A 24409-nucleotide genomic window follows, 5' to 3' on the forward strand; every position below is an offset into this window, starting at 1 on the left:
GCTGTCAATCACCCTGGATACGAAGTGTGCTCACAGACGTGTGACAGGTGCTCACGCGGCTGGCCCTGTTACTTCTCTCACTTCTGTTCTTTTCTATACCAGGCAGGCTTGAGGTGTAGTAGAAAGAAGACATTGTAGACCCGGACATGCCCGAATTAGAATTGCAGCTCTCTGTGTAACATCAGATAAGGCACAGCCTGGCTGATCAGTAAGAGGGTGATGTTTGTGAGAATTTCTCCTGAAGGGATTAAATCAGATAAAATAAGAAAACATCTTACAGTTCTTAATATTCACGGGGTCCTAAGTAAACGGTAGCTATTTATGATCATTTTTATCTTGGAAAAAATAGATATTCAGAGTTATGTATTAGATTCATAGGTCAACGCTTTAAAAATTCATATGCCCAGACCCAGCCTTCTAGAACCCAGACACGGGAGGGCTGGGGCCCAGGCATCCATATTTAGATTCTGATGCCACCACTTGGTTTTCCCAATATCGCTTCTTTCGTGGGTGAAAAAGACAATGCTCAGGAGTAAAAGATATTTCTTAATACTTCATGATATTACATGAGCCTGAGAATACCCACAAGGCACCCATCCTCTGTGCAAGGATACACCATGTCGCTCTCAGGATCGTCCTTAAAACCACGACACTTCGCTGGTTCTCACAGTGTTCTTTTTTAAAACTAACCTCTTTTTTTGGGCGCCTGGGTGGCTCAGTTGGTTAAGCGACTGCCTTCGGCTCAGGTCATGATCCTGGAGTCCCGGGATCGAGTCCCACATCAGGCTCCCTGTTCAGCAGGGAGTCTGCTTCTCCCTCTGACCCTCCTCCCTCTCATGCTCTCTGTCTCTCATTCTCTCTCTCGCAAATAAATAAAAAAATTAAAAAAAAAATTAAAACTAACCTCTTTTTATATCCCAAAAGAAACACATTTAAAAAAATTAATCACAGATATGAAAGGAGATTTGGAAACTAGAACTAATAAGAAGGCACTCTTCTATAGTTGAAGAAGTTTGCTATTTATATTCTATTTTTTCTCTACTCTAGTTTTTTTTTTCCCCTAAAAGTCCAGGGGGTGCCTGATCATAATTATTTTGCAAAAATAGATTTTGATCTTGCATCATATGCTCCATCCCATGTTATGATGGAGTTTTGACAACCATCTTTTCAAATGACTCCTTAACGTTAAGCAGGCGTATTTTTGCTCATAGCTGGACATTTCAGTGGCTTCTGCTTCTACTTGCAGTTTACTTTTAATAACTAGACATCAGAATCATGTCAAGGTAAATATCCAGTGAGACCTGAACAGGATCTCTCCTTTGACTAAAATAATAAAAACTGGGCGCCAAAGCTCTGACAGCCCTAGCGCACTGGTGAGCAGCAGAAGGGAGTCCTTACCTCAGGTTACAGATTGATCAGGCAGGGAAGTTGATTCGCCCTGCAGCTGTGCCTGGAAAGTTTAATTTCAAGGATGTATTTGGGTCTGTTACCTCTCAGAGTGACCATTCGAATAACCTTAGACAAGCACATCTTGTTGAGGTAACAAATAAACTTTGTAGGACCATACCCGCAATTATAGAGGGCCCATTCTGGCCCTTGGGGGGCTAACTTCCTTGATACAGATACTCAAAAAAAGAAAGGAACCCGGTGAGATTTGTCCAAGCTGCCGATCAGGGGTAATATTCTGCCTGAGAGGAGATGCAGCGTGCTGGGCGTCTCTGTCTTTTTGGTTTGGGTTTTATAATATAACGTCAGTCATGTGACCTTAGCTCCAAACTCTATGCTCAAAGACCAGCCCTATTTAGAATGCATATAAATTTGTAAATTTGTAAATTTGTAAATTTGCAGCCAGAAGGTTTTAGAGGCATTTTTATTTTTATTTTTATTTATTTATTTTTAATTCATCTGAGATACAGAGAGAGAGAGCAGAGAGTAGGGGCAGGGGGAGAGACAGAGGGAGAGGGAGAAGCAGGCTCCCTGCTGAGCCAGGAGCTCGACATGGGGCTCTATCCCAGGACCCTGGGATCATGACCCAAGCCGAAGGCAGACGCTCAACCAACTGAGCCACCCAGGCGCCCCTAGAGGCATTTTTATAATTTTTTTAAAGATTTTATTTATTTATTTGAGAGAAAGTGCGAGAGAGAGAGCGCAAGTGGGGTAAAGGGCAGATGGAGAAGCAGACTCCCTGCTGAGCAGGGAGCCCGATATGGGGCTCGATCCTGGGACCCAGGGATCATGACCTGAGCCGAAGGCAGATGTTTAACAACTGAGCCACCCAGGTGCCCCTAGAGGCATTTTTTTTAATTTCTTTTAAATATTTTATTTATTTGACAGAGAGAGACAGCTCGAGAGAGGGAACACAAGCAGGGGGAGTGGGAGAGGGAGAAGCAGCCTTCCTGCTAAGCAGGGAGCCCAATGTGGGGCTCGATCCCAGGACCCTGGGATCATGACCTGAACCGAAGGCAGACGCTTAACGACTGAGCCACCCAGGCGCCCCTAGAGGCATTTTTAAAAAATAGAATTCCTTCAAAAGATTTTCTAAAAAATAGAATCTTTCTAAAATAACCTTTTCCACCTTTTTACTACAATGAACCAGAGTGTTTAAGACTCACGCATTATATCCTCAGAGGCCATCTTCTCTGTCAGGACCCTCACCCGAGGACGCACAGACTACTGCGGGGCGGAGGGAGAATGCTAGGCCAATGAAGAACCAGACTCTAGGGTCCAACCCGTCTGGCTCTGATCCTCTGTGTGGAGCTGAGTCTCTCAGAGTCCCCCTTTCTACCTCTACGGTGGCACTAGTGCTGCCTTGGGGTCCTTTCACGGGGGGCCAGTGAACTGACGTGATGATGTGTGTGGAGCCCCCCGCACCATGTCTGGTATATGGTAGCTGCTCAGTGGTCCAGCCATTGTGATGAAGAGCAGTCTCCTTCTGAAAACTGGCTCTGCACACATGCTGATTCTTACTACTTCTTGTGTGGGAACAGATTTGCTGTCTTCTTTTTAAACATGGTTCAGCCGGCCTGGCTGGCTCAGTCAGTGGAGCATGTGACTCTTGATCTCAGGGTCATGAGTTCAAGCCCCATGTTGGGCATGGAACCTACTTAAAACTTTAAAGATAATAATAAAATCATAAATAAATAAAAATTAAATCAACTGTCTTTAAAAAAATAAAAACTAAAAGTGGTTCGTGTAAGGGGGCACAGGGCTGGGAAATAATGTACCTGCCAACTTCAGGCAAACCAGGGGAGCGGGCAGGAGGCAGAGGGAAGGAACGTCCCTTATGCTCCCACCACACATTTTTTTTCCTGAGTGTACAATTTGTGTGTATTCATCATAAATAGAGAATTTCAGGAAAGTACAAATCCAGAAATTATTTATGTGTGACGGGAAGGAAGGAAGGAAGGAAAGGAAGGAAGGAAGGAAGTAAAAGGAAAGGGAAGAAAGAAAGAAAAGAAAAGGAAAAAAAAAAGAAAGGAAAAGAAAAGAAAGTTTGTCCTCTGAAAAGGATCTGTGGCTGATCGGTGTTGGTTTGCATGTAAATCCACATATTAACAAGTAGAAATCTAATCAGTACGTATAGTGCCTTTGCATCACACGTCCCCCACCAGGCATGGCAGTTCCATAGTCTCTGGTAAACTCTTCGGGCTAAAAAGAGACACTGACTGGTTGCACCATCTGTCTTGTTGGGTTAGGGATTGAATTTGCAATGGATTTCTTGTACCAGTCTTGTCTTTGAGACGTGACTACTCTGCCTGAGACTATAGGAGGGGAGGATTGGAAAAATGGGAGGGCTGGAGGGCTCTTCCTCATCTATCCATCCAACTGGCCAGCCACAAAATTTATTGAGGTTGAGCCATTAAACAGCCACTGTTCTAGGCACTGGGGATGCACTGAACAAGACAGACACGGTCCCTGCTCTCGTGACTTCCTTTCTGCTGAGGTCAAGTCTGAGACATTTGGATCCCTGTTCTGTGCACACAGCCCACCCCTGACTGCACCACTGGACAGTGCAATGCAGTGCAGTTCAGTTGGTTTTACAATTATTGTAGGATCGGAACTGTCAAGTGCATTTAGCACTTGAACCTCTCACACCTTGGCATCTCCATAAATCTAGAAATTTCTCTTGAGTTGTGGTTGCATAGGAAACTTGGAGGGCTGGGGCCGCCAACCCAAGAACCCTTGTGAGAAAGGGGAGTAAATAGATCTCGCAGCTCAGAACTGTAGGGTTATGCAGGAGCAGGAACCAGTCTTAAAGAAGTGAGCCCCCCAGAGCGCACCTGCGTGTGCCCCCGGCCTGTGTGGAGAAGGAGCAGGTGAAAGAGAAGTTAAGAGAAGTTCTTAAACATATTGGGGAGACTCCCAGGACACTCCAGCCCGGCAACATGAAACTACAGCAAATCTGAACCTTTTCCTTCTCTGCCGCACCGGCCCTAAAACCTCTAACTAGGCCCTCACAATTTGCTAAAACACACACCTCCTAGAGAAACAAATGATTCTGTTTTGATCAGGGGACGTCTCCCCCACTGGACTGCCGGCTTCATTAAAGCTGTGTCTGGCTTGTTCACTGTTGTGCCCTCTCAGGTAGATGCTCAGTAAGTACTTGTTCATGAACGAATGCATCTGAGCCTCCCCGGCCTCACCAGGAGGCCGGCCATGACAGGTGAAGATGTCTCTTGTGGGTTGAGGAGTGAGGGACCGACGGCTTGAGGATTCCGCATTTGCCCTCTCGCTAGAGGAATTCCGGCCAACGTAATAAGACATGAAAAAGGAACTGGAGTATAAGTATTAGAAGGAGAAGAGAAATCGGTATTTGTGAGAGGCTGGTGATCTACCTCAGGGATTGTTACCCAGGGGTTGACAAGGGGCCATCTGGCCGTGTCTGGAGACATCTTTGTCACACTGGGGGAGAGAGGGCTGTCTGCCACTGGCCTCTCATGCATGAAGGGCAGGACAGCTGCTGCACATCCTACAGGGCACAGGACGGCCCCCCAACCCAGATTGATCCAGTCCAAAATGTCACTGGTGCCAGGGCTGGCATAGCAGGAGTAACAGGAGAACAGACTCCTGGGTCCCAGAGGAGGGGGCTCTCTCCAGTGAGGCTCACCTATCCCGTCAGCCCTGATTTGTGAGGAGGGTTTAGTTAGCGCATGAGAGGCTTGGTGAGAATGAGGTTTCCTCTCTTCGGTCAGAACGAGTGCCCCCTGCAAGGGCTGCATCTCTGAGGGCTCCCGGGAAGGGCCACCAGAGCCAGGAGGCAGGGCTGTGCCACTCGGCTGCCCTGGGGTCTGAGAGGCTTGACCCAACTTCCAGGGGCTGACGGTGCCTGTAGTGATCGAGGGTGTGTGTGCATGCTTCTCTTCTTCTTGAGCGCCCTCGGGCGGCCTCGTGGGCATTACCACACGCTGACAGCATGTCTCCTGTTTTTGTCCAGACACCAGTTCTAGAGTTTCAGAGCCGCTTCGCAGCACCTTTCCTGACATGCTTTCAGACTCAGCCAGCAAAGACTTGCCCGGACGCATTCTGTTGGATATAGACAACGATACAGAAAGCACCGCCCTGTGAAGAAAGCCACGCCCCGGCCACGCCCCCGCACCGCCACGCCCCCTTTCACCCTGGTGAGCAGAACAGGGGCAGGTGCGCGCTTCTCTCTGCAGACCAAACAGTGAAGAGCTTTCAGTGAAGGGAAAAGAAGGTCTGGCATGCAGGCCTTCGCCTCCCCGCAGCCCCAGGAGAAGGTGGAGGCTGACACTTTAAGCTGAATGACCTGTGTCTTGAAGTTGGCTTTCTTTACACGGGAAAGAAATCATGCCAAAAAAATTTAAAAAAAAAAAAATTAAAAAGAAAGAAAAACAGAAAAAGAAAAAAGAAGTACCCAGAATGGAAAGAGTATTATTGCCGAGATGTGTGTAGGAATCTTTGTCACAGCCGTTGAGGCAGGTGGCACGAAAGGCAATTTGGAATGAAGAAGAAGCAGCGCGTGAACTATCTATTTAATAAAATGCATGCATTATGCAAATCGCCTACTTCCTGCTACTTGGACTTTCCTTCTATTAGGAGGGAGGTTCCTCTCCATAATTGCTGCAGAATCATTTTGTATGAAGTATGGTCGTGCCCCCCCCGACCCCTCAAACCCACGAGCATTGATGGTGACTGCTGGATCCGTCACCTCAGCAAACTGGATGTGACTTGTGCCTTGTTGGATTGCCAGAATGTAGAAAGAAATGTACTGTGTTTTTTTTTTTAAACAATGTAATTGCTACTTGATAAGGACCGAACATTATTCTAGTTTCATGTTTAATTTGAATTAAATATATTCTGTGGTTTATATGAAAACTTTATAATTCTCGGAAACAAAACTGTGGCTTGTGTGTGTGTGCGCGCATGTGTTGTCTTGTCACTTAACCAAACAGAATTTGGGTGAGACATCAAAGATCCCTGTGTCCCCAAAGCACTTCCTACACTTATTAATGACATTGAAAATATATACCCATGAACCCATTTCCCCCTGTATCGTAAATTTATATTTGCTTAAGGCTGACCATCTCCCTCCTCAGAAGCCATCCCCCCTTGGCTGTAGATCAAGCTCCCCGTAGAGACCAAGGGTCTCGGTGTCGGTTGCCCATTGGCATTGAGCCCCTTCTCCAGGGAGCCCGCTGTGCGCCGTGAGGCATCTCAGCGGCGCCTTGGACGTGCTTCCTCTGCAGCGCTGGTGCTCAGGAGAAAACGGAGATGCCGTGCTTGCCAAGGAGGTGGTGTGGGTGTCTGGGGACCAGGAAGGTCCGTGCTGGACATTGTCCCCAGAGTGGCACACGTGTTTTGTTATTGCTGGCTCTGAAACATAACACAGACCCTCTTTATTTGAAGAATGTTTCAGTTTTCACTCTCCTTCATTTTTTAAAATGTCCCAACCCCAGCAGCTCCAATCTAAAGAAAAATGATGATAATTTGGTTTTGTCTGCGTGTCAAAGGTAAATACCAAACCAAGGCTACTGCCCATCTTTTGGATGGGGGCTCAGCTTGCGTTCGGAACCGCAAGCGCATCATGGTGGAAGCATCTGCGAGCTCCCACAGAGACGTGATTACCCCTGCTGGGACAGTCACCACCTTGCTGTCCCCTTCTCCTGGCACTAACACCATCAGAGAGGAGAGGTTTTATAATCTAAACTCATAGTGGCTGTCCCTGGTCATCCAGGAAGGTGCTGGTGTCTAGGAAGATGCTGGTTTCCGTTTCCTTCCCTCAGAACAGTTTCTCATAGAACGTTCTAGCCCTATGTGCTCAGGCCTTCTCTTTCTGCTCCCCCACCCACGGCAACACCAGGGTCAAGGCCCTCTTCCTTGCACCACGCCTTGCATTCACGACCCATCTATCCCTTTCTTGGTGCAGCATTTGGGGACCCTTGTCCCCCTCCTGGGACTCCAGCTCCCATGCCCCCCAAGTCCAGTGAGCCCCACAGGTGCTCATATTTGAAGGTATGAAGACAGACCCTCCACCGGCTTCTCCACCTGACATCTGTTCCCACCATTTTCCCATCAGCACCGTGGCCCTGGCAGCCTGTGACCATATTTCAGAGCCTTCCCTCTCTTCCGGTAGACACTGTTCTGCCATCTCTTCATTCCGGGGCACCAAGTGACATCTGTGACTCACAGTCTGTTGCATCACATGGGGTAGCAGCTCACTGGCGGATGTTTCTAAGCCTCCACTTTGGAATGTCTTAGTGGCGGTGCTGGGGACAAGGAAAGATCTGGCATGGCAAAGTGGCGAGGGGAGAGTAATCAGAGTCAAAGCCAGAGAGGGGCCTGGCCATGAGGGGTAATTCCCATCAGGGAATGTGGGCTTCATCCCGGGAGCCTGGGAGAGTCACTGAAGGATTCTAGGCAGAAGAGTGGCGCAGTCGGATTCGCTGTCTTTGCCCGTGGCTGCACAATGAGCAAGACTGGAGTCAGGAAGGCCAGCAGTCAGGAGGCTGTGACAGTGACCCGGGGGAGAGATGGCATTGGCCTGCATGTCCGTCGTGATGGCTCCCACTGAGACGCACTTCCAAGCCCCACCAGTGGCAGCAGAGGTCTCTGGGGCTTGGCTGAGGGGCCGCGTGGGGAAGGAGCTCAGGACCCCAGCAGAGCCTGCTGGGCCTCCCCTCCCAGCCTTGGGCCCTTGGAGAGGAGCGCTTAGCCTCCCCCTGGAGCCCACTTGCTGCAGGCCAACCCAGGCTCCGGTCGGGGGACAGTTCCTGAGGGTCTGGAGAGTAGCCACGTTAGCGAACGGCTCCCCACAAAGGCGGGGGTGTGCCTTCGCCCGACCCACCGCTGACCTCGGGACCAGTGTGGCAGAGCCAGGCCTCTGACAAGGCTGGCCCCAGGTCCTGAGAGCAACCAGCAGGGACTCCAGAGACACGTTGGGTGACTAAGTGAAGCCCAAGTGGCTCGTCAGCCTCAGGGTTTCCTGTCCGTGTTCCTTTCAAGTGTGGAAATTGGGGTCCCTGGAGAGACTGCTCTGAGAACAGAGTTCCGAGTTCTGTTACGCCAATAAGTGGTTCCAGTCCGCCCCAGCTCCCTTTATCCCAGGGCCGGAATCACGACTTGAGGCGCTAGGCTCCCCCAGGGCCGGCTCTGTGGGCCTGCCCTTGACCTTAGCCGTGCACGCAGCCAACAGCCTGTGTGGGTCATTCCGGCAGACCCCAGCAGAGCCCAGAACACAGAAAGGAGGATGGCTGGGACTGCGTGGAACAGGGGTGGCTGCTCTTCAGGTCCAAAGGCCCACCGCCCCTCAGTCAGTAGAGATTTGCTGTGGGGTTGCCCATCCTTCTGGCCGCTTGTTTGAGGGCAAGCAGCCTTGTGGGAATTAAGCGGAGAAACAGAATCGACGTCAGCACTTGGGAAGTGCACACATTTCCCTGATTTCCTTAAAGCACAAGATTCCAGGGTGCCCCCTCTGGTCTACTTCCCAGAGATCATATGGAAAAGCAAGTGTCACAGCGAGGAAAGCTCTGGGGACCAGCTATTCCTTCACCCAAAGCCAGCAGGAGTGGAGGCAAGCGGTGGCCTGCAGGTCCCATTCCTTGCGCTTTGAACGTGAGCCGGGCAAAGTCCAAATGCTAGTGCTCGGCCCTGGAGATGGGGCTGCTGCCAGGCCGGGAGGCCTGGCGGGTCTCTTCACTTGTTTATCAGTTTGAATTTCACCCTTGGTGTCGCACAATAGACAAGAAGAGTGAATAGCCTTTTGAGAAGAGGCAGCTTTGACACTTCTTTTCTCCCCCACCTTCTACCCTCCATTCCCTTTTAAGAAGAAAAGAGCTAAGTGTCACGTTGAAAATGGCCCATGAACTCCTTTGAAGCCTCACAGTAAACAAACGAAGCTTTTTTATTTATTTCCTTTCATTACAAAAAGAGGGCGCGGACAACAGACTGGACCCCTGGGTTCACCCCCGACGTTAAGCAAAGTAGCCCCAGAGAAAGATGGCACAGCTAACGCAGATGATGAGATTGATGTCCAGAAGGGTTTTCACGAGGGGGTTTTCTTCCAAGGAAACTATGACGGGTTCCACTTTGCTCGGGGGCTCCTTATCCAGGCTCTCCATTCCACAGAGCCACAAGATGGCTCGCATCACTTTGGACCGCTTTGGGGTCGTGTCACCTAGAAGAACCCAAAGGAAGGTCATAAGGATGTGGGCTGTGTCTCCCAGAGAAGGGAGCAGAGGGGCCGACCAGCTGTGTTCCGTTCCCAGTGAGTATTTTCCATACCTTTTCTGGGAAGTATTCATGAATACCTTAATCTGGAAGAGTGGTATTTTCAGACTTATCATTTTCAGATGAAGAGACAGAGCCTCACTTGACTAAATTGGGTGAGGCCATGCAGTGGGTAAGCAGTGGCAGGGGTGGGTTTAGAAGCCAAATCTGTCTCCCTCTATCACATTGCCTGCCAGGAGGCCCAAGGCAGAGAAGGGCACTCTTGTGGGGAAACTATTTCCCCATTCGAAGCTGGGGCTGCAAGCTCCACGGCCTTTAGAGCCAGGCACGTGGTCAAGGGGAGCCACCTTGCTTATTAAACTTGTCAAAATATGAACCAGGAAAGATTCTCTCATTTTTCTTGAAACACACGGTCTTCTGGATCTATCTCGTTAGGTTGACATGGATACATAGCCACAGAACGTTTGTACGTGTATGTACATGTATATTGATAGATGTAAAAGGCCACGTGTGATGGTAAATGACAGCCCACGGCCGCAGGGTCATGGGGCAATAGGGGCAGGTGGGGACCTTGGCTCACTGAAGGGCACAGCCCAGGTCTGAAGGGCCTGCTTTCCAAGCTCCGGACAACGTGAGTCATGCAGACATGGGGGCCCAGTGTTGTTACATCTTCCCACGTTTCAAAAGGAGATGGAAATCTGGAATTTTATGTGAAATCTCCTGATTTTTCAATGTTAACTCACCTTTTATTAAAATGGTAGGTGGACTACACCACAGTATGTCTGCAAGCTGCCAATTTGAAACCAGCAATTTAGAGAAAGCCAATAGCATTCCAGCCTACCCGGTGAGATTTCATGGGGATTGAGTGAGCCATGTTTTAGCAAGCACTCAACATGCGTTTGCTGTTATTGCTCCCCACTGAGCATCTGTTGAAAGTTAAAACAGATACTGGGGGTCAGGGGATGCTAACATTCCAAGGACATCCTCCTTCTGGCTGGTGATTTGGTAGAAAAATCTCCCCTTAAACACCTAATGCTTCTTGGGCTTCTACTGTAACCGAGGAGAGGCAACTCACAGCAGTGGGGTTTGGCTATGTTTTCTTGAACAATCTCCAACTGGATGTTGGTGATGCTGGCCTCTGATGTCCCATTTGGAGAGATGGTAAGAGTCTGGGGAGTTGCTGGTGGTACCTGATCCTTCTGGACCATGGGGTCATGACGAGTAAACCAGGTCAGGCGGCTTACCTAAGGAGCACAGATGGATCAGATTAGGGTCCCCTGCTCGAACCCATGTTCAGCCTCACATGTGAGAACGCCCCCCCATCACTGCACCTCCAACAAGTTCCAGCTCCCTGCCCTCTGCAGAATCAATGGACATTTCCCCCACGATTCCCCTGGCTTTCTTCAGCAGCCCTAATTCTGTTGGGATCTCACCCTCCTTCATTCTGGCCCCCCAGAGCTTAACCCTAGCCTGGGGCTTTTGGGGGACCCCCCCCATCAGCCATTCAGCACATGCATTTCTCTAGCCACAGAAACTGAACTGGTTCATGGGTAAACATGTGTCGAGCTGACTGCATCGATGGAAATCAGGAACCCTGCTGGAAATGCTGGGACAAACATGTTTCTGCTTTTGCTTGATGAGCATGAGAAAAGATAAAATCCCTGGAAACTGCCAGCCCCACACAGCGCCTGAAAATTGGGGCGGAAATGAAGGATGGATACGGATGGTCTTCCATCCCAAATCAAGCTGTCCCTAAAGCCCAACCCTGGATGTCCCAGCTTCTTGAACAATCAAACCATCTTAGCTGAGGCCAGTTTGGGTCAGTTTTCTGTCGCTTGCGGCCAAGGATCTCAGTGGTTATATAGTATCAAACCCAAAGGTACCATCTCCTTGGAGGGCGACTCCGTGAACCAGCTCACGATGGACACCGTGATCAGAGTCACTGCAGACAGAATCATGGAGAAATACAGGTAATGGACATCCTTCACCACGGTGGGGCGGTCATCTGGCTGGTCACACCGAGGCTGCGGGTAAATGAAGTCCAGGACCAGCCGAATCAAGCCTAGGAGAAGGCCCAAGATCAGACCTGAGAAGGCCCCCTGCAAATCAGAGCAAGGCCATCTTAGAGACGTCCAGGGTTACGGGGCGGCCAGCTTGAGCCTCTGCAGACCTCGATGAGCCATTTTCAAGAGCCCGCCTTTCTAGGGACGGTCGATGCAGGCGTCAGTAATTTGAAAAGGACTGCAGCTACTTATCTGTTTATCTTTCACACATAACTAATCATTCATGAATAATTTACTCATTCCTTGTGAATTTAGCTTCCTGTTTCATGACACAATGCATCAAAACAGAACCCCCATGGTTGCTCTTCAAAGGCCAGGTGGCCCCCTCCCCACACCTCTGTCCCCAGAACTCATCCTCCGGAATGCCACCCATGTCACTAAGACATCCTCATGGGTGATGAGCTACCTTTTCATTGGTCCGTTTCCAGAAGCATCCCATGATGAACACCACGGCCACGGGTGGCTGCAGGTAGGAGCTGATGGACTGGATGTAAATGAAGAGCTGGCCTCCCTGGCTGGCCTGGACCACGGGGATCCAGAGGATGGAGACCAGCACCAGCAGCAACACAAATGCCCTAGTGCCAGGCAGAGAGAGCCCCTCGTTAGCATGTCTTCCCCATAAACACTTACTGCTCTTTCTCTGTTACAGCTTTATTGAGGTAGAATTTACATACCACAAGATTCACCCATTCTAAGAGTACAATCCCGTAACTCCGGGCAATGCAATCAAGTTTTACAAGTCCATTACTCCAAACAAGTTCCTTCGCGCCCATTTACAATTTATTCCTTATTTGCTCCTGTTTCTATGGGTTTGCCTTTTCTGGACATTGCACAGAAATAAGATTCAACAGCATGTGGTCTTTGGCAGCCAGTTTCCTTCACGTAGCATGCTTTTGAGGTTCATCCATGCATCATGCATGATCACAGTATGTCATTCCTTCTTATTGTTGAAAAATACCCCATTGAATGGATCTACCATGACATGCCACTGTTTATCCTGCAGTGGTCAGTGGACACTTGTGTTTTTTCTATTTTTCCACTCTTGTAAACAAAAGCTGCTAAGTGAATATTTGTGTTTGTGTCTTTATGTATTTCTGGGAATGCAATCTTTATGTAGACGTATGTTTTCATTTCTGGGAATGCAACTGCTCAGTCATATGATAAGTTGTATGTTTAATTTTTTTAAAAAACTGCCAAACTGTTTTGAACAGTTGAACCATTTTACATTCCCACCTGCAGTGTTAAGAAAGTTCCAACTTCTCTATCTCCTTGTCTTTCTTTTTTTTTTTTTTTTTTAAGATTTTACTTATTTGTCAGAGACAGAAAGAGCACAAGCAGGGGGAGTGGCAGGCAGACGCTTAACTGACTGAGCCACCCAGGCGTCCCTCTGTCTTTCTGATTATAGCCATTTTAGTGAGCATGTTGTGGTATCTCCCTACAGTTTTCTAGGGTTATGATCTCATTTTGCAGATCATTCTAGATCAAAAGTCCTTTGTCAGCTACACGACTTGCAAATAGTTTCTCCTTATCTGTGGCTTGTCTTCTCATTTCCTTAATGGTGTCTTTTGAAATGAAAAAGTTTTAGCTTTTGATGAAGTCTAATGTATTTGTTTTTTTTTTTTTCTTTTTTCTTTTATGAGTTATGTTCTCAGTGTCAGACCTAAGAACTCTTTCCCTAACCGAAAGCTAAGATAGGGCGCCTGGGTGGCTCAGTTGGTTGAGCGACTGCCTTCGGCTCAGGTCATGATCCCGGAGTCCCCGGATCGAGTCCCGCATCGGGCTCCCTGCTCGGCGGGGAGTCTGCTTCTCCCTCTGACCCTCCCCGCTCTCATGTGCTCTCTCTCATTCTCTCTCTCAAATAAATAAATAAAATCTTTAAAAACAAACAAACAAACGAAAGCTAAGATAGCCCTCGGGGCCCCAAGATGCTTATTAGCATGTATTTTACATAAGACTTGCATACCATCCATTTTGGCCCCTTCCGTTTCCTCCCCCCCTCCCCCCATTAGATTTCAGGACCTTACAGAAGCCTTAGTAGGGAAACCTTCCCCACCCCCCACCCCCACCCAGTCCCCAGAACCCCTTCCTCCCTTTTACCTGGCTAACTCCTATTCATCCCTCAGGTCTCACCCAGTCCAGGCTAGGGACTCCTCTGAGTCCCTGCATCTCCTGGCTCCTCCTCATAGCACTCATTGGGGTTGTAATTTCTTTTTAATTATCCTCTCTCTTTAATTATCTTCTCTTTAGCTTTGCGAAAGCAGAAACTGAATCTTTGCTTTTCCCTGCTCTGCACCCAGCCACCTGGCACATAGTAGGTGCTCAGCAAACATCTCTTGAATGAGTGATTTATTCATACAGAGTCTTAAGGATCCTCACCTTTGCCATCAGAGGAGGCTGAGCCTCCAGGATGAGTGGCTGGTCGGGTTGCCTCTGGGTGGGCTCAGCTTTCTCCTCCTCGGGTTTCTAAACTTTTCACTCTCCTTCCCCAGTCCCACTCAGTACAACCTTACCTGCCTACAATCATGAGCTCCCTCTCTGACGCCCGAGGCCGGATGTAATTCCAGAGGTCCATGGTGAAGATGGTGCTGGCACTATTAAAGATGGAGGTGAGGGAGGACATGAGCGCCGCCACCATCACAGCCATCATGAGCCCACGGAGCCCTGGGGGCGAAAGGGAGGTCTATGGGCCTCAGGCTTTTCCTGCTAACGGCTGCTGCCTCCACTCATGACCCCCTTACCCCAGGCCCACAGCACCAGCTGATCCCAGTAGGTGCCACCGGGAGGAAGCAGAACTCAGGGGTGGGAGCCACGAGGAGGGACGGGGGCTGGAGCGGGGGCATAGCCAGGACCTGGGTTTTATTTGAGGGCCCTGGCTCTGGGGCTCAGTCGCTCAGCCCAGAGCGCATTCCCTCCTGCTGCCCTCCCATCCTGTCCCCCCCTCAGATCAGGGCCCGGCCAAGGTCTTCCCTTCCGGGAGCGCCACGGGGACTCCATTTAGGGACGCGCGGACATTACCTGTGGGCAGGAGTTCCAGCACCAGTTTGGGATATGCGATGTCGGAGCAGCCAGAAGGGTTGCTACAGACCTTCAGGCAGGTTTCTGGATCTGCACAAGCCACTTGATCTGTGGAAAAAACAAGGCCCAGGGTGAGCAGACAGACCCTGTGAGCCCAGGCCGAGCCACTAGCATGGGGTGACGCAGGCCCGTGCCGGGAGACAGGATGACTGTCTATACCTGTATAACTCAGTGAAATAAAAAAGGAGCCTAGACTTTATAAACCATGACCTTCTTACTTAACCTTGCCCTATCTGTAAAACTGGGACAGTAATGTAAGTCTACTTTGTATGATTATCATGGGGGTTGGCTGAGATGACAGACGTAATGTGCTTGGCCCGGAAACTGATATGTAGGAAGCACTGAATGCACTTCGGCTGTTATTACTGTCACCCAAATAAAACTGAGACACCTAGCGGCCATTCTCCACAGCATCCCCCCATCAGGCTGCATTCCCCCGGGCCCCCGAAATGGGGACACAAGCAATTCATATCTTGCCTACAGTTCCTCAGGGATGCACAGGAGAATGCCATTGCCCCACACAGGGCGAATATTTTCCAAATCCCTCTTTTCCCCCAGCTCCTCAAGAGCTGTTCTCGTATTAGGCTCCTAACAACCCAACTGTGCTAGCTGAATCTCTCTCCCCCCTCTTCCTGCATTTCTGTGTTGGGTCTTTGCTCTCCTGAACAGCATTCTGATTTTCTGGTGTAAAGCCACCCAGCCTTTGTGGCATCTGCAGTTCGTCATCTCTTCCCTAGTATAATGATGAACACGTCCCAAGCATACACGTCCATACTCCTGCTTGGAGTCCAGAGCGTGAGATGGAGCCGGTGCTCAACAAATTTCTATGGGACAGAGCTAGCTATCACAGTGCTTGCTTCCACCGTTTCACAGATGAAGAATCAGGGCGAGAGACCTGAGTATAAACACCCAGCAAGGTCATGCCAGAGGCAGAATTGAAACCCAGGTCTCCTGACTCGAAATCCAATTTTTCAGAGAAGGAAGACCAAGAGAGTATATGCTTTTCTGTCTTTAATGAGTCTGGCAGGCACTCTATCCAAGACTTAATCCTGGCCACTGGGACCTTCAGAACTCTGGTCTCAATGGTTTGGCACCTGTGTCTGAAGGATACCTTTCTTGTCACCTTCTCACTTCCTCAGCTCCTGACATCTGAGTTAACCAGTGCTCCTCACCAACGCCCCAATGCCTACCCAACACCACTCACCCCAGCTGGGCCACTTACTACCTCTCAAGTCTCCTTCACCAGGTGGACTGAGAAATAACTCCCATAAATCCCTCCTGGGCCCCCTCTGCTCAATCCACAGTCTTCAGTCCTTGGTCCTCATTTTGAAGGGTGATGGGCTTCCTGTCCGCCCATCTCGAACCTCAGTTTACAAGTGAACATGAAGCCCTCCACCGCTCATGCCAACTTCCTGCCTGGTTCCAGTGCTTTATCAAGGTCATGATGACCATTTAACTGAGACCCCAAGTGTAGATGTTTGACAGTATCTCCAGGTGAGGTTGTACACTTAGTCTCTATATTTTTACCTGCATTGAAACTGCTAATTTAATAACTATAACCACTTAAAGGACACCACAATTTTAAAATGCAGTATTGTTCTATCTTCATTTTCTTTTTAATGTAATATAAGACCTAAGAAATGGATATAGCCCTAGGCCCTTTCATCCACTGGGAAGTCCAAGGGCAAACTGATCTTCATAAAATTTCTCCACACATTATTATGTCTTCTCAAAGGCTGGGACCCTTCGACTCACAAACATCCACCAATGGGTGTTGTGGCCACAATTAATAATACAATTGCTACAGAATAGAAGTAGATGCCCCCAAAGCTCTGGTTCAAGTCTTAGACAAAATTAAGACTGTAGACCAAAAGTGATATTTGAAGAGAAGTCCTGAGCAGAAACAATCTTGAGAAAAATGCTTTTGACAGGTCAAAGTTCTTGGCTTTTTATGATACTTCTGAGAAGTCTTAAAAGAAGATAAGGAAATAGTTTCATTCCCATGCCCAGAATATTGTAAGGAGCCTCCCAGGTCAGGCAAAGATCTTATTCACATTCAGATCATATGGACTTTACCTCTTTTTGTCCAAAAGCTCCTCTCTCTTTCTAAAGATTTATTTACTTTAGAGAGAAAGGAAGAGGGAGAGCTTGAGCCCAGGACCCTGAGACCACGACCTAAAACCAGGAGTCAGTAGCCCAACCAGCTGAGCCACCCAGGCGCCCCCAAAAGCTCCTCTCTTCAAGGTACACTGAGATGGAGCAAGACTCTCCCTGGGATATTTAATTAACTACATAGTTTAACCTTTGGTTGTTAACCTTAGGTTGTTTAACCTTCCAGACATGCACTTTTCAACCATGAAACGTGACATACACAGTTTACAAAGCATGTTTGTGGCAGTTGTCCTTGTCTGTTCAGCTTCATCCGGAGAGCCTGGGTGGCTCAGTTGGTTAAACATCCAACTCTTGATGTCAGCTCAGGTCTTGATCTTAAGGTCATGAGTTCAAGCCCCATATTGGGCTCCATGCTGGGCATGGAGCTTACTTCAAAAAAAAAAAGAATATATTCATCCTAGGATATTAGTTGGCTAAGCTACAACTGAAACCAACAGCCTTATGGATCATTAACACACCATTGGGTAACAACCACCTACCTGTCTTGGGCTAATTAATCAACCATTTCATATATGGTGTGGGTTCTCTTATCAGGCCCTCTGATAGTTGACATAAAGGATGCTTCTGGGGGTGCTGGGTGGCTCAGTCATTAAGCGTCTGCCTTTGGCTCAGGTCATGGTCCCAGGGTCCTGGGATCGAGCCCCGCATTGGGCTCCCTGCTGCGTGGGAAGCCTGCTTCTTCCCCTCCCACTCCCCCTGCTTGTGTTCCCTCTCTCTCTGTGTCTCTCTCTGTCAAATAAATAAATAAAATCTTAAAAAAAAAAAAAAAGGATGCTTCTGGCAAGGTCAGATCCAAACAACACAAAATCTCCTATTTCCAAATGTTAACATTCAATTCAATACAATTCTCATTGTATTCTTCACAACTCCATGGGGAAGATGTGGTTATTACACCTATTGTAAGGACAAGTAAATTTGAGGCCCAGAAAGGTGAAAAGGCTTCCCCAAATCAAAGAGTTAGTAAATATCATGGATAGGTCTCATACCCTTAATGTATTCCAGAGCTCAGGTGGGGATGATTGGGTTTATAAATGGGTACATTTCTAGACTTGTGTTTTACTGTTTTTGAGGGTGGTTTTGCTTCTCTCTTAATTTCCACTATGGTTCCTTTCAAAGTGTGTACCATTTATCAGATGGATAAGTGGAAGAAGGTGTTGTCCAGGCTCATTATAGCTCAGTATTAGAGCATCCTTTTGGGTGGTTTCTGAACCCAATTGAAGATTCAGGGGGAACTGGCAGAGCAGACATAGAGGGAGACATGGAAACAGGAAGTTAGAGTGGCTTGACCTGGAGCCTGGCACTTTAGGCAAGGGCTTCTCAATCTTTTGGGGAGCTTATTAAATTGCTGGGCCTCAACCTCAAGAGATTCGGATTCAGCAGGTCTTGGACAAGGCCCAAAAGTTTGCATTTCTTTTTTTTTTTTTTAATTTAAATTCAATTAGCCAAGGTATAATACATCATTGGTTTTTCATATAATGTTCAGTGATTCATCAGTTCAGTGTAACACCCAGTGCTCATCATATCATGTGCCCTCTTTAATGCCCATCACCCAGTTACCCCATCCCCCCACCCAGCTCTCAACACAATCAATGGCTCTCAGCTCTCAACATAATCAATGAATGTCTCATTTACTTATTTCCTTATCTTTCTGTGTCTCCTCCACCACTAGAATGTGAGCCCCACCAACGGCAGGGATACTGTTTGTCTTGTTCACTTATGGATCCCCAGGGTCTCCCAGAATAAGGCCTGGCATATCATTGGCTCTCAGAATCTTTGATGGACACATGGAAGAATAAATGAGTGGATGAACTTCAGTTTCTTCATCTGTAAATGAAAAGAGCCCTAACAGTACCTACCTCATAAGGTTGTTTTGAGGAATAAATGAGATAATACATAAAATAAGAGTAAACACTTCTATAGTGCTTACCTCGTGCCGAGAACTGCTTTAAGCCTCATGAAGGATTATCCCCATTTTATGAGTGAGGGAACAGAGGCAAGTGGCTTTCCAAGGTCACACCGCTAGGAAGTGGCAGAGCCAGGATTCTGGCTGCAACATTCAAATCAGAGTCCATATTCAGAAAGACCACACTCTCTGTTAAGACTCTTAGCATGATGAATGTAGGTTGTTTAAAGCTACGTTCTTTGTTCATATGTCAAGCCTTACCCAAAAGCTGTGTATTTTCCATCAAGTCACCACAAATCCCAAATCCCAGTTCTTACTCTGACCTGGCTTTTCCCAAGTCTTGTGCACCTTCCCTGGAACCAGGACCAGTGACTCTGGGTTCTTCATGCCCTCTGTGCTGGAGGAGCGGGAAGCCCAGAGTCTAGCACCATGGAGAGCTCTCCCCCTCCCCCTCCCCCCGCCCCCTTCCTTCCCCAGCTTTTTGCTCCTAAGGCTTATTGTCCTAAATTATTTTGACAAAACTTCTAGGCCATCCTACCCTTTCTTTACCTGTGCATGACATTGTGTAGGATAAAACGCAGGGGAGGGAGCACTCTATCTTACCCTCCCCTTTGAGTTAATAACAGCCTTCGTGGGTACGGGAGGAAAGCTCAGTGATTTGGAATAAAGGAGCTTTCTTCCCTACAGATCAGCAGTTCCTGACATCATGATGACTCCCAATAACACCCTCCCCCCCAGTCCTGTTTATCCACACAGTGCAAATCTCATCACTTTACCACATTAAAAAAAAAATCTAAGGCAAATATTCTAGAGGCTTTGACATCCCTGGTTTTTGTTATGTACCCCAAAGGGGTTCCACTGGGCCAAACTAACCAAACCATTGAGCTGAAATACTAAAAAGCACAACAGGAACTCTCACATTAGTCTTTAAGAAACTGACATCTGGAACCACAAGATCTTAGCCTGTAGTTTGTGGCTTCAAAAAAAAATTCATTTGAGGCAAGGCCCCAAATGGGTCTCCCCTCTACTGGTCTGGGACATCTACTAGACACTCCTGTTGAAGCCCTGTTAGGAAACAGGAGAGAGTCAGATGTCTGGATAGAGATGCCTCAGCCAAATCACTCTGCAGGGACTCCAGTCCCAATCTCTGATGGCAGTCACATGTTTAGAACACTTCACAGGGTCTGCAACTCAAAGACAGATGATCTCTTCTCCCCACTGTCTTCTCACCTGGGAAGAGGACACGACTGACCATTCCAGGGAACACCATCATGAAAAGAGGCAGCACCTTCAGGTAGGCAGCCATCAGAGAGCCTCCTTTGGCATGGGACAGGTTCTTGGCAGCCAGAGACCGCTGAACGATCACCTGGAAAACAGTGGGGTGGTTGGAGGCTGAAGTGGCTAAGTGTGCAAAGCTTCTTGGTAGGCATCGCACACTTGGGATCTTGGTTTGTCTAGCTTCTTTTTGAGGAAACATCACTTTCCTATTCCCAATCCCTGTGGTCCATTTGAGGAAGCTAAGAACCCCATTCCATCCCCTCCCTACTCCTCTATCCTGGGGCTGGACCTGGCCAATTCGATTTCTACATGGAGTTTCTCCACTTCTCTGGCTACCATGATCAGTTGAGGAAAAGTATGAATCCAAGGTGGGCCAGTTACAACATCCCACAGAACTTCTTCCTAGAAGAGGCAAAGGAAAGAACCTACAGCCTCCATTAGAATTGCAAACTATGAGAGGAGCTTAGACCACTGGCTGCACCTCCACCATAATATTGGGAAAGATTCTTTAAAATTCAAGTTATTTTGGGGTGTCTGGGTGGTTCAGTTGTTTGAGCATCTGCCCTCAGCTCAGATCATGATCCCAGTGTCCTGGGATCGAGCCCCACATCAGGCTCCCTGCTCAATGGGGAGTCTGCTTTTCCCTCTCTCTCTGCCCCTCCCCTCACTCATGCTCTCTCAAATAAAATCTTTAAAAATGTATATCACATAATTAAAAAAAAACAAAAAACCTTATCTACTCAAAAGGAATAACTTGTTCCAGAGTGTTTTCTGAGTAGGAGAGTGGTCCCCCAAAATCCTCCTCCAGCCTTCAGATCGAATCGACATGAGCCCAGAACTTTCTCTCCTATTTTTTTTGGCTTTGAGTCTTGAAGCATCTGCAGAAGCTACAGAGGCCTTGTTGAGTTACCAGAGCCTTTACAAGCTGGTTCAGTGAACTATGGACAAAGGGAATGAAATGTCACATCATTACCACTGCTGTGACGAGCAGGACAAAGTTGGGATTCTTCCCAGTTTTTGTGACAGTGGGCATTAATGGGGTAGTCTTCCTAGAGTGTCCTGCTCCTTCTTTTGAAACCCACGCCCTGTCTACATGGCTACACTCTCACCTTGGGCACAGCTGCCTAATCCAGGGGTAGGCACCTGACCCATGCTAGACCCTTCTACAGCATTTTTGGACTGGGACTTAGGGAGTTCCCAGCTTCTTTCCTGTTGGTCTGCAGTGGGAGGCAACAGTTATAGACGATAAAGATGGATGATGGAGAGGGAAACCAGAATATGTTCCAGTAGTTTCTGAAGGCTCATTCAACTTCCTGTTTGTATTCCATGAGCTAATACATCCCCCATCCTTTCTCTGAGGTAGTTTCAGTTTGATTTTTTTTTTTTTTTGGTCACTTGCAACCAAGTGTACCCTGACAGGCATAAATTATATTTGTTTGGATGCCATAAAGTGAAAGGCTCTAAAATGTAGGATTGGCTTATGTGAGGAAAAGTGGAGAGCATGGAGGCCCTCAATCCAGAGCTGGGAAGTTAGCCATCCCTGTTTAGAGGTTGGTTTAATGGGGACGCCTGGGTGGCGCAGTCAGTTGAGCATCTGACTCTTGGTTTTGGCTCAGATCGTGATCTCAGGGTTGTGAGATCGAGCCCTGCGTTGGACTCCCTGCTCAGTGCAGAGTCTGCTTGAGTTTCTCTCTCTCCCTCTCCCTCTGCCCCTCCCCACCTCATGCTCTCTCTCTCTCTCTCCCTCTCAAATCAATAAGTAAATCTTTAAAAAAATTTATAGAATTTGATTTAACTATTATGTTATTTTTTAGAACTCCAGATATATACCTACTGAGGTTTTCTAGAACACTTTACTTTTTTAAAAAATTTTTTTAAAGATTTTATTTATTTACTTGACAGAGAGAGAGCACAAGCAGGGAGAGCAGCAGAGAGAGAGGGAGAAGCAGGCTTTCAGCCGAGCAGGGATCCCAATGCAGGGATCATGGGATCATGACCCGAGCCGAAGGCAGACGCTTAACCTACTAAGCCACCCAGGCGGCCTTCTAGAACACTTTAGAATGTGGTAGTAAAATGTGAGGATATCAGGGTCTATAGAATACGTCTGGTTGCTTCAGTAAGGTGCCCAAAGAGGCACCCAGGCTTTAATCCTAGCCCATCCCTCTGGAAGCTGAGAGGAGAGCATTTATAGCTTTGGAAAACAAAGCCCTTTCTACTAGAGATCCAAAACTGTGACCAAAAAGAATTCTGGCTTTTGTTCCTGTGAAGTGGAGAATACAAACATCAATTTAAGAAGCAGCTGAGTACGTCTGGAAAGATCTGTGTTCCTTGAAAACCCACAAGCCTGGGGGGAAGGGGATCCCCCCGTAGGATAACCCCCAGGCCCAAGTAACGGAACCACAGTTCAGAGGGATGGTATGAAAAGGAATTAATTCATGTAGAATGGTTAGACCAGGGACTGGCCACAGCACAGCAGTAGTAAACGTTTAAGTGCCATTACGATTGTCCGCTGTTACTTATCTTTTCAGTCTCGACCCAGGAAGATCTGGAATATTCTCTGTCAGCGAATCACAAATGCTTAGTTTTGCCTTTCTCCTGCTCTAAACTTAGCCTAAGGGAACCTGGGTGGCTCTGTCAGTTGAGCCTCCAGCTCTTGACTTCGGCTCAGGTCATGATCTCAGGGTTGTGAGATCGAGCCCCGTGTGGGGCTCCGTGGTGAGCGCAGAGTCTGCTTGAGATTCTCTCAACCTCTCCTGCTGCATCTCCCTCCGCACACGCTCTCTCTCTCCCTCTAATAAATAATAAAATCTTAAAATTAGCCTAGATATAGGGCTGGCAAAACTCTACGTTCCCTAGGGCAGGACCAGCACAATGAAGCAATGCAGTCTCGGGACTCCGCAGAACCCAGGTCAGCGGCTACACCGTGTGATCAAGAGGACTTGGGTTTCTAGGCCCTCTTGCCCTGCCTGGCGTTTGGAAGGAGACTGAGTCCTCTGTGACTAAGTCCCCAGGCTCCTGAACAATGCGGGTGGGTTGGAGGTGGGTTTCACAGGGTGCATGCTGGAATTCCAGCTACGAAGGGCTTGAGGCATCTCAAGGAAATATTTGTACAAATTCAGAAGAATCAGCTGGTGGTGAGCTGTGTCAAGAGCACTAACATAAACCATCACAAAAATGTAAATGTTTTTGGGCGCCTGGGTGGCTCAGTCGTTGGGCGTCTGCCTTCGGCTCGGGTCATGGTCCCGGGGTCCTGGGATCGAGTCCCGCATCGGGCTCCCTGCTCAGCAGGAGGCTTGCTTCTCCCTCTCCCACTCCCCCTGCTTGTGTTCCTGCTCTCGCTGTGTCTCTCTCTGTCAAATAAATAAATAAAAAATCTTTAAAAAAAAATGTAAATGTTTTTAATGGTTTATTAACTGTCCCTGTGACCAAAGGATTATGGCCAAATTCCTCATGCTTCCCTCTTCTGTAACCATTAGTAACCACACTGTTAGTAAGGAAACAAGGCAACAAGATGTTAGTATTCCAATGCCCCCAGAACTTGATTCCAGTCCTGTGACGTTTCAAGCCCATGCTATTAGCCTAGATCTTGTACTGTGTCCCAAAGTCTCTCCTACCTGAGATTTGCTTGGGATGGGGGAGGAGATTTGCCAAGGATGGTCTTGCCTTAAGTGGCACCTCGCCACTGCCCGGGTGTAGAGGAACTCTGGCCCATGGGGGAACTGGGCTCTGTTCTTGGCACGGTCACCTGCATAAATTCAGTTGCCCTACTCCGTGATGGTTACTTTAAACTTCCATCAGCCCTGGGGCACCTGTGTGGTTCCACTGGTTAAGTGTCTGCCTTTGGCTCAGGTCATGGTCCCAGGGTCCTGGGATCAAGCCCTGCGTCTGGCTCCCTGCTCAACGGGGAGCCTGCTTCTCCCTCTCCCTCTGCCTCTCCCCCTGCTCGTGCTCTCTCTCTCAAATGAATAAATAAAATCTTTTTAAAAAATAAATAAACTGCATTCCCACCTTCTTAACCCCTCTTTCCCTACCCTGCTTTAAAAAAAAAAATTGCAGGGGCGCCTGGGTGGCTCAGATGGTTAAGCGTCTGCCTTCGGCTCAGGTCATGATCTCAGGGTCCTGGGATCGAGCCCCGCATCGGGCTCCCTGCTCCTTGGGAGCCTGCTTCTCCCTCTGCCTCTCTCTCTCTCTCTCTGTCTGTCATGAATAAATAAATTAAAAAAAAAATCTT

At 48.1% G+C, this 24409-nt stretch overlaps 2 protein-coding genes across 3 annotated transcripts in view; one reads left to right on the forward strand and one right to left on the reverse strand.

Annotated features, from left to right (window-relative positions):
• ARHGAP17 (Rho GTPase activating protein 17) overlaps window positions 1–6336 on the forward strand; it is a gene marked incomplete at its 5' end in the record, with an annotated part of 53814 nt that extends 47478 nt beyond the window's left edge. The window contains one exon of the mRNA XM_081819180.1: window positions 5435–6336. Coding sequence (XP_081675306.1) covers window positions 5435–5565 — 131 coding nt within the window. The remainder of the gene's footprint in view (window positions 1–5434) is intronic.
• Window positions 6337–9337: 3001 nt separating this feature from the next.
• The window catches only part of SLC5A11 (solute carrier family 5 member 11), a 37412-nt gene continuing 22340 nt past the window's right edge, over window positions 9338–24409 (reverse strand). For both annotated transcript variants that reach the window (XM_081819834.1, XM_081819833.1), the window contains 7 exons: window positions 20131–20266; window positions 14766–14873; window positions 14261–14411; window positions 12157–12325; window positions 11571–11786; window positions 10763–10931; window positions 9338–9634 (listed from right to left, as the gene is read on the reverse strand). In XM_081819834.1, coding sequence (XP_081675960.1) covers window positions 9432–9634; window positions 10763–10931; window positions 11571–11786; window positions 12157–12325; window positions 14261–14411; window positions 14766–14873; window positions 20131–20266 — 1152 coding nt within the window. In that variant the 3' untranslated portion in view covers window positions 9338–9431. The remainder of the gene's footprint in view (window positions 9635–10762; window positions 10932–11570; window positions 11787–12156; window positions 12326–14260; window positions 14412–14765; window positions 14874–20130; window positions 20267–24409) is intronic.

The sequence above is a fragment of the Leptonychotes weddellii genome, chromosome 5, assembly GCF_054177405.1.
Source record: "Leptonychotes weddellii isolate Sample4059 chromosome 5, ASM5417740v2, whole genome shotgun sequence".
Taxonomy (NCBI): domain Eukaryota; kingdom Metazoa; phylum Chordata; class Mammalia; order Carnivora; family Phocidae; genus Leptonychotes; species Leptonychotes weddellii.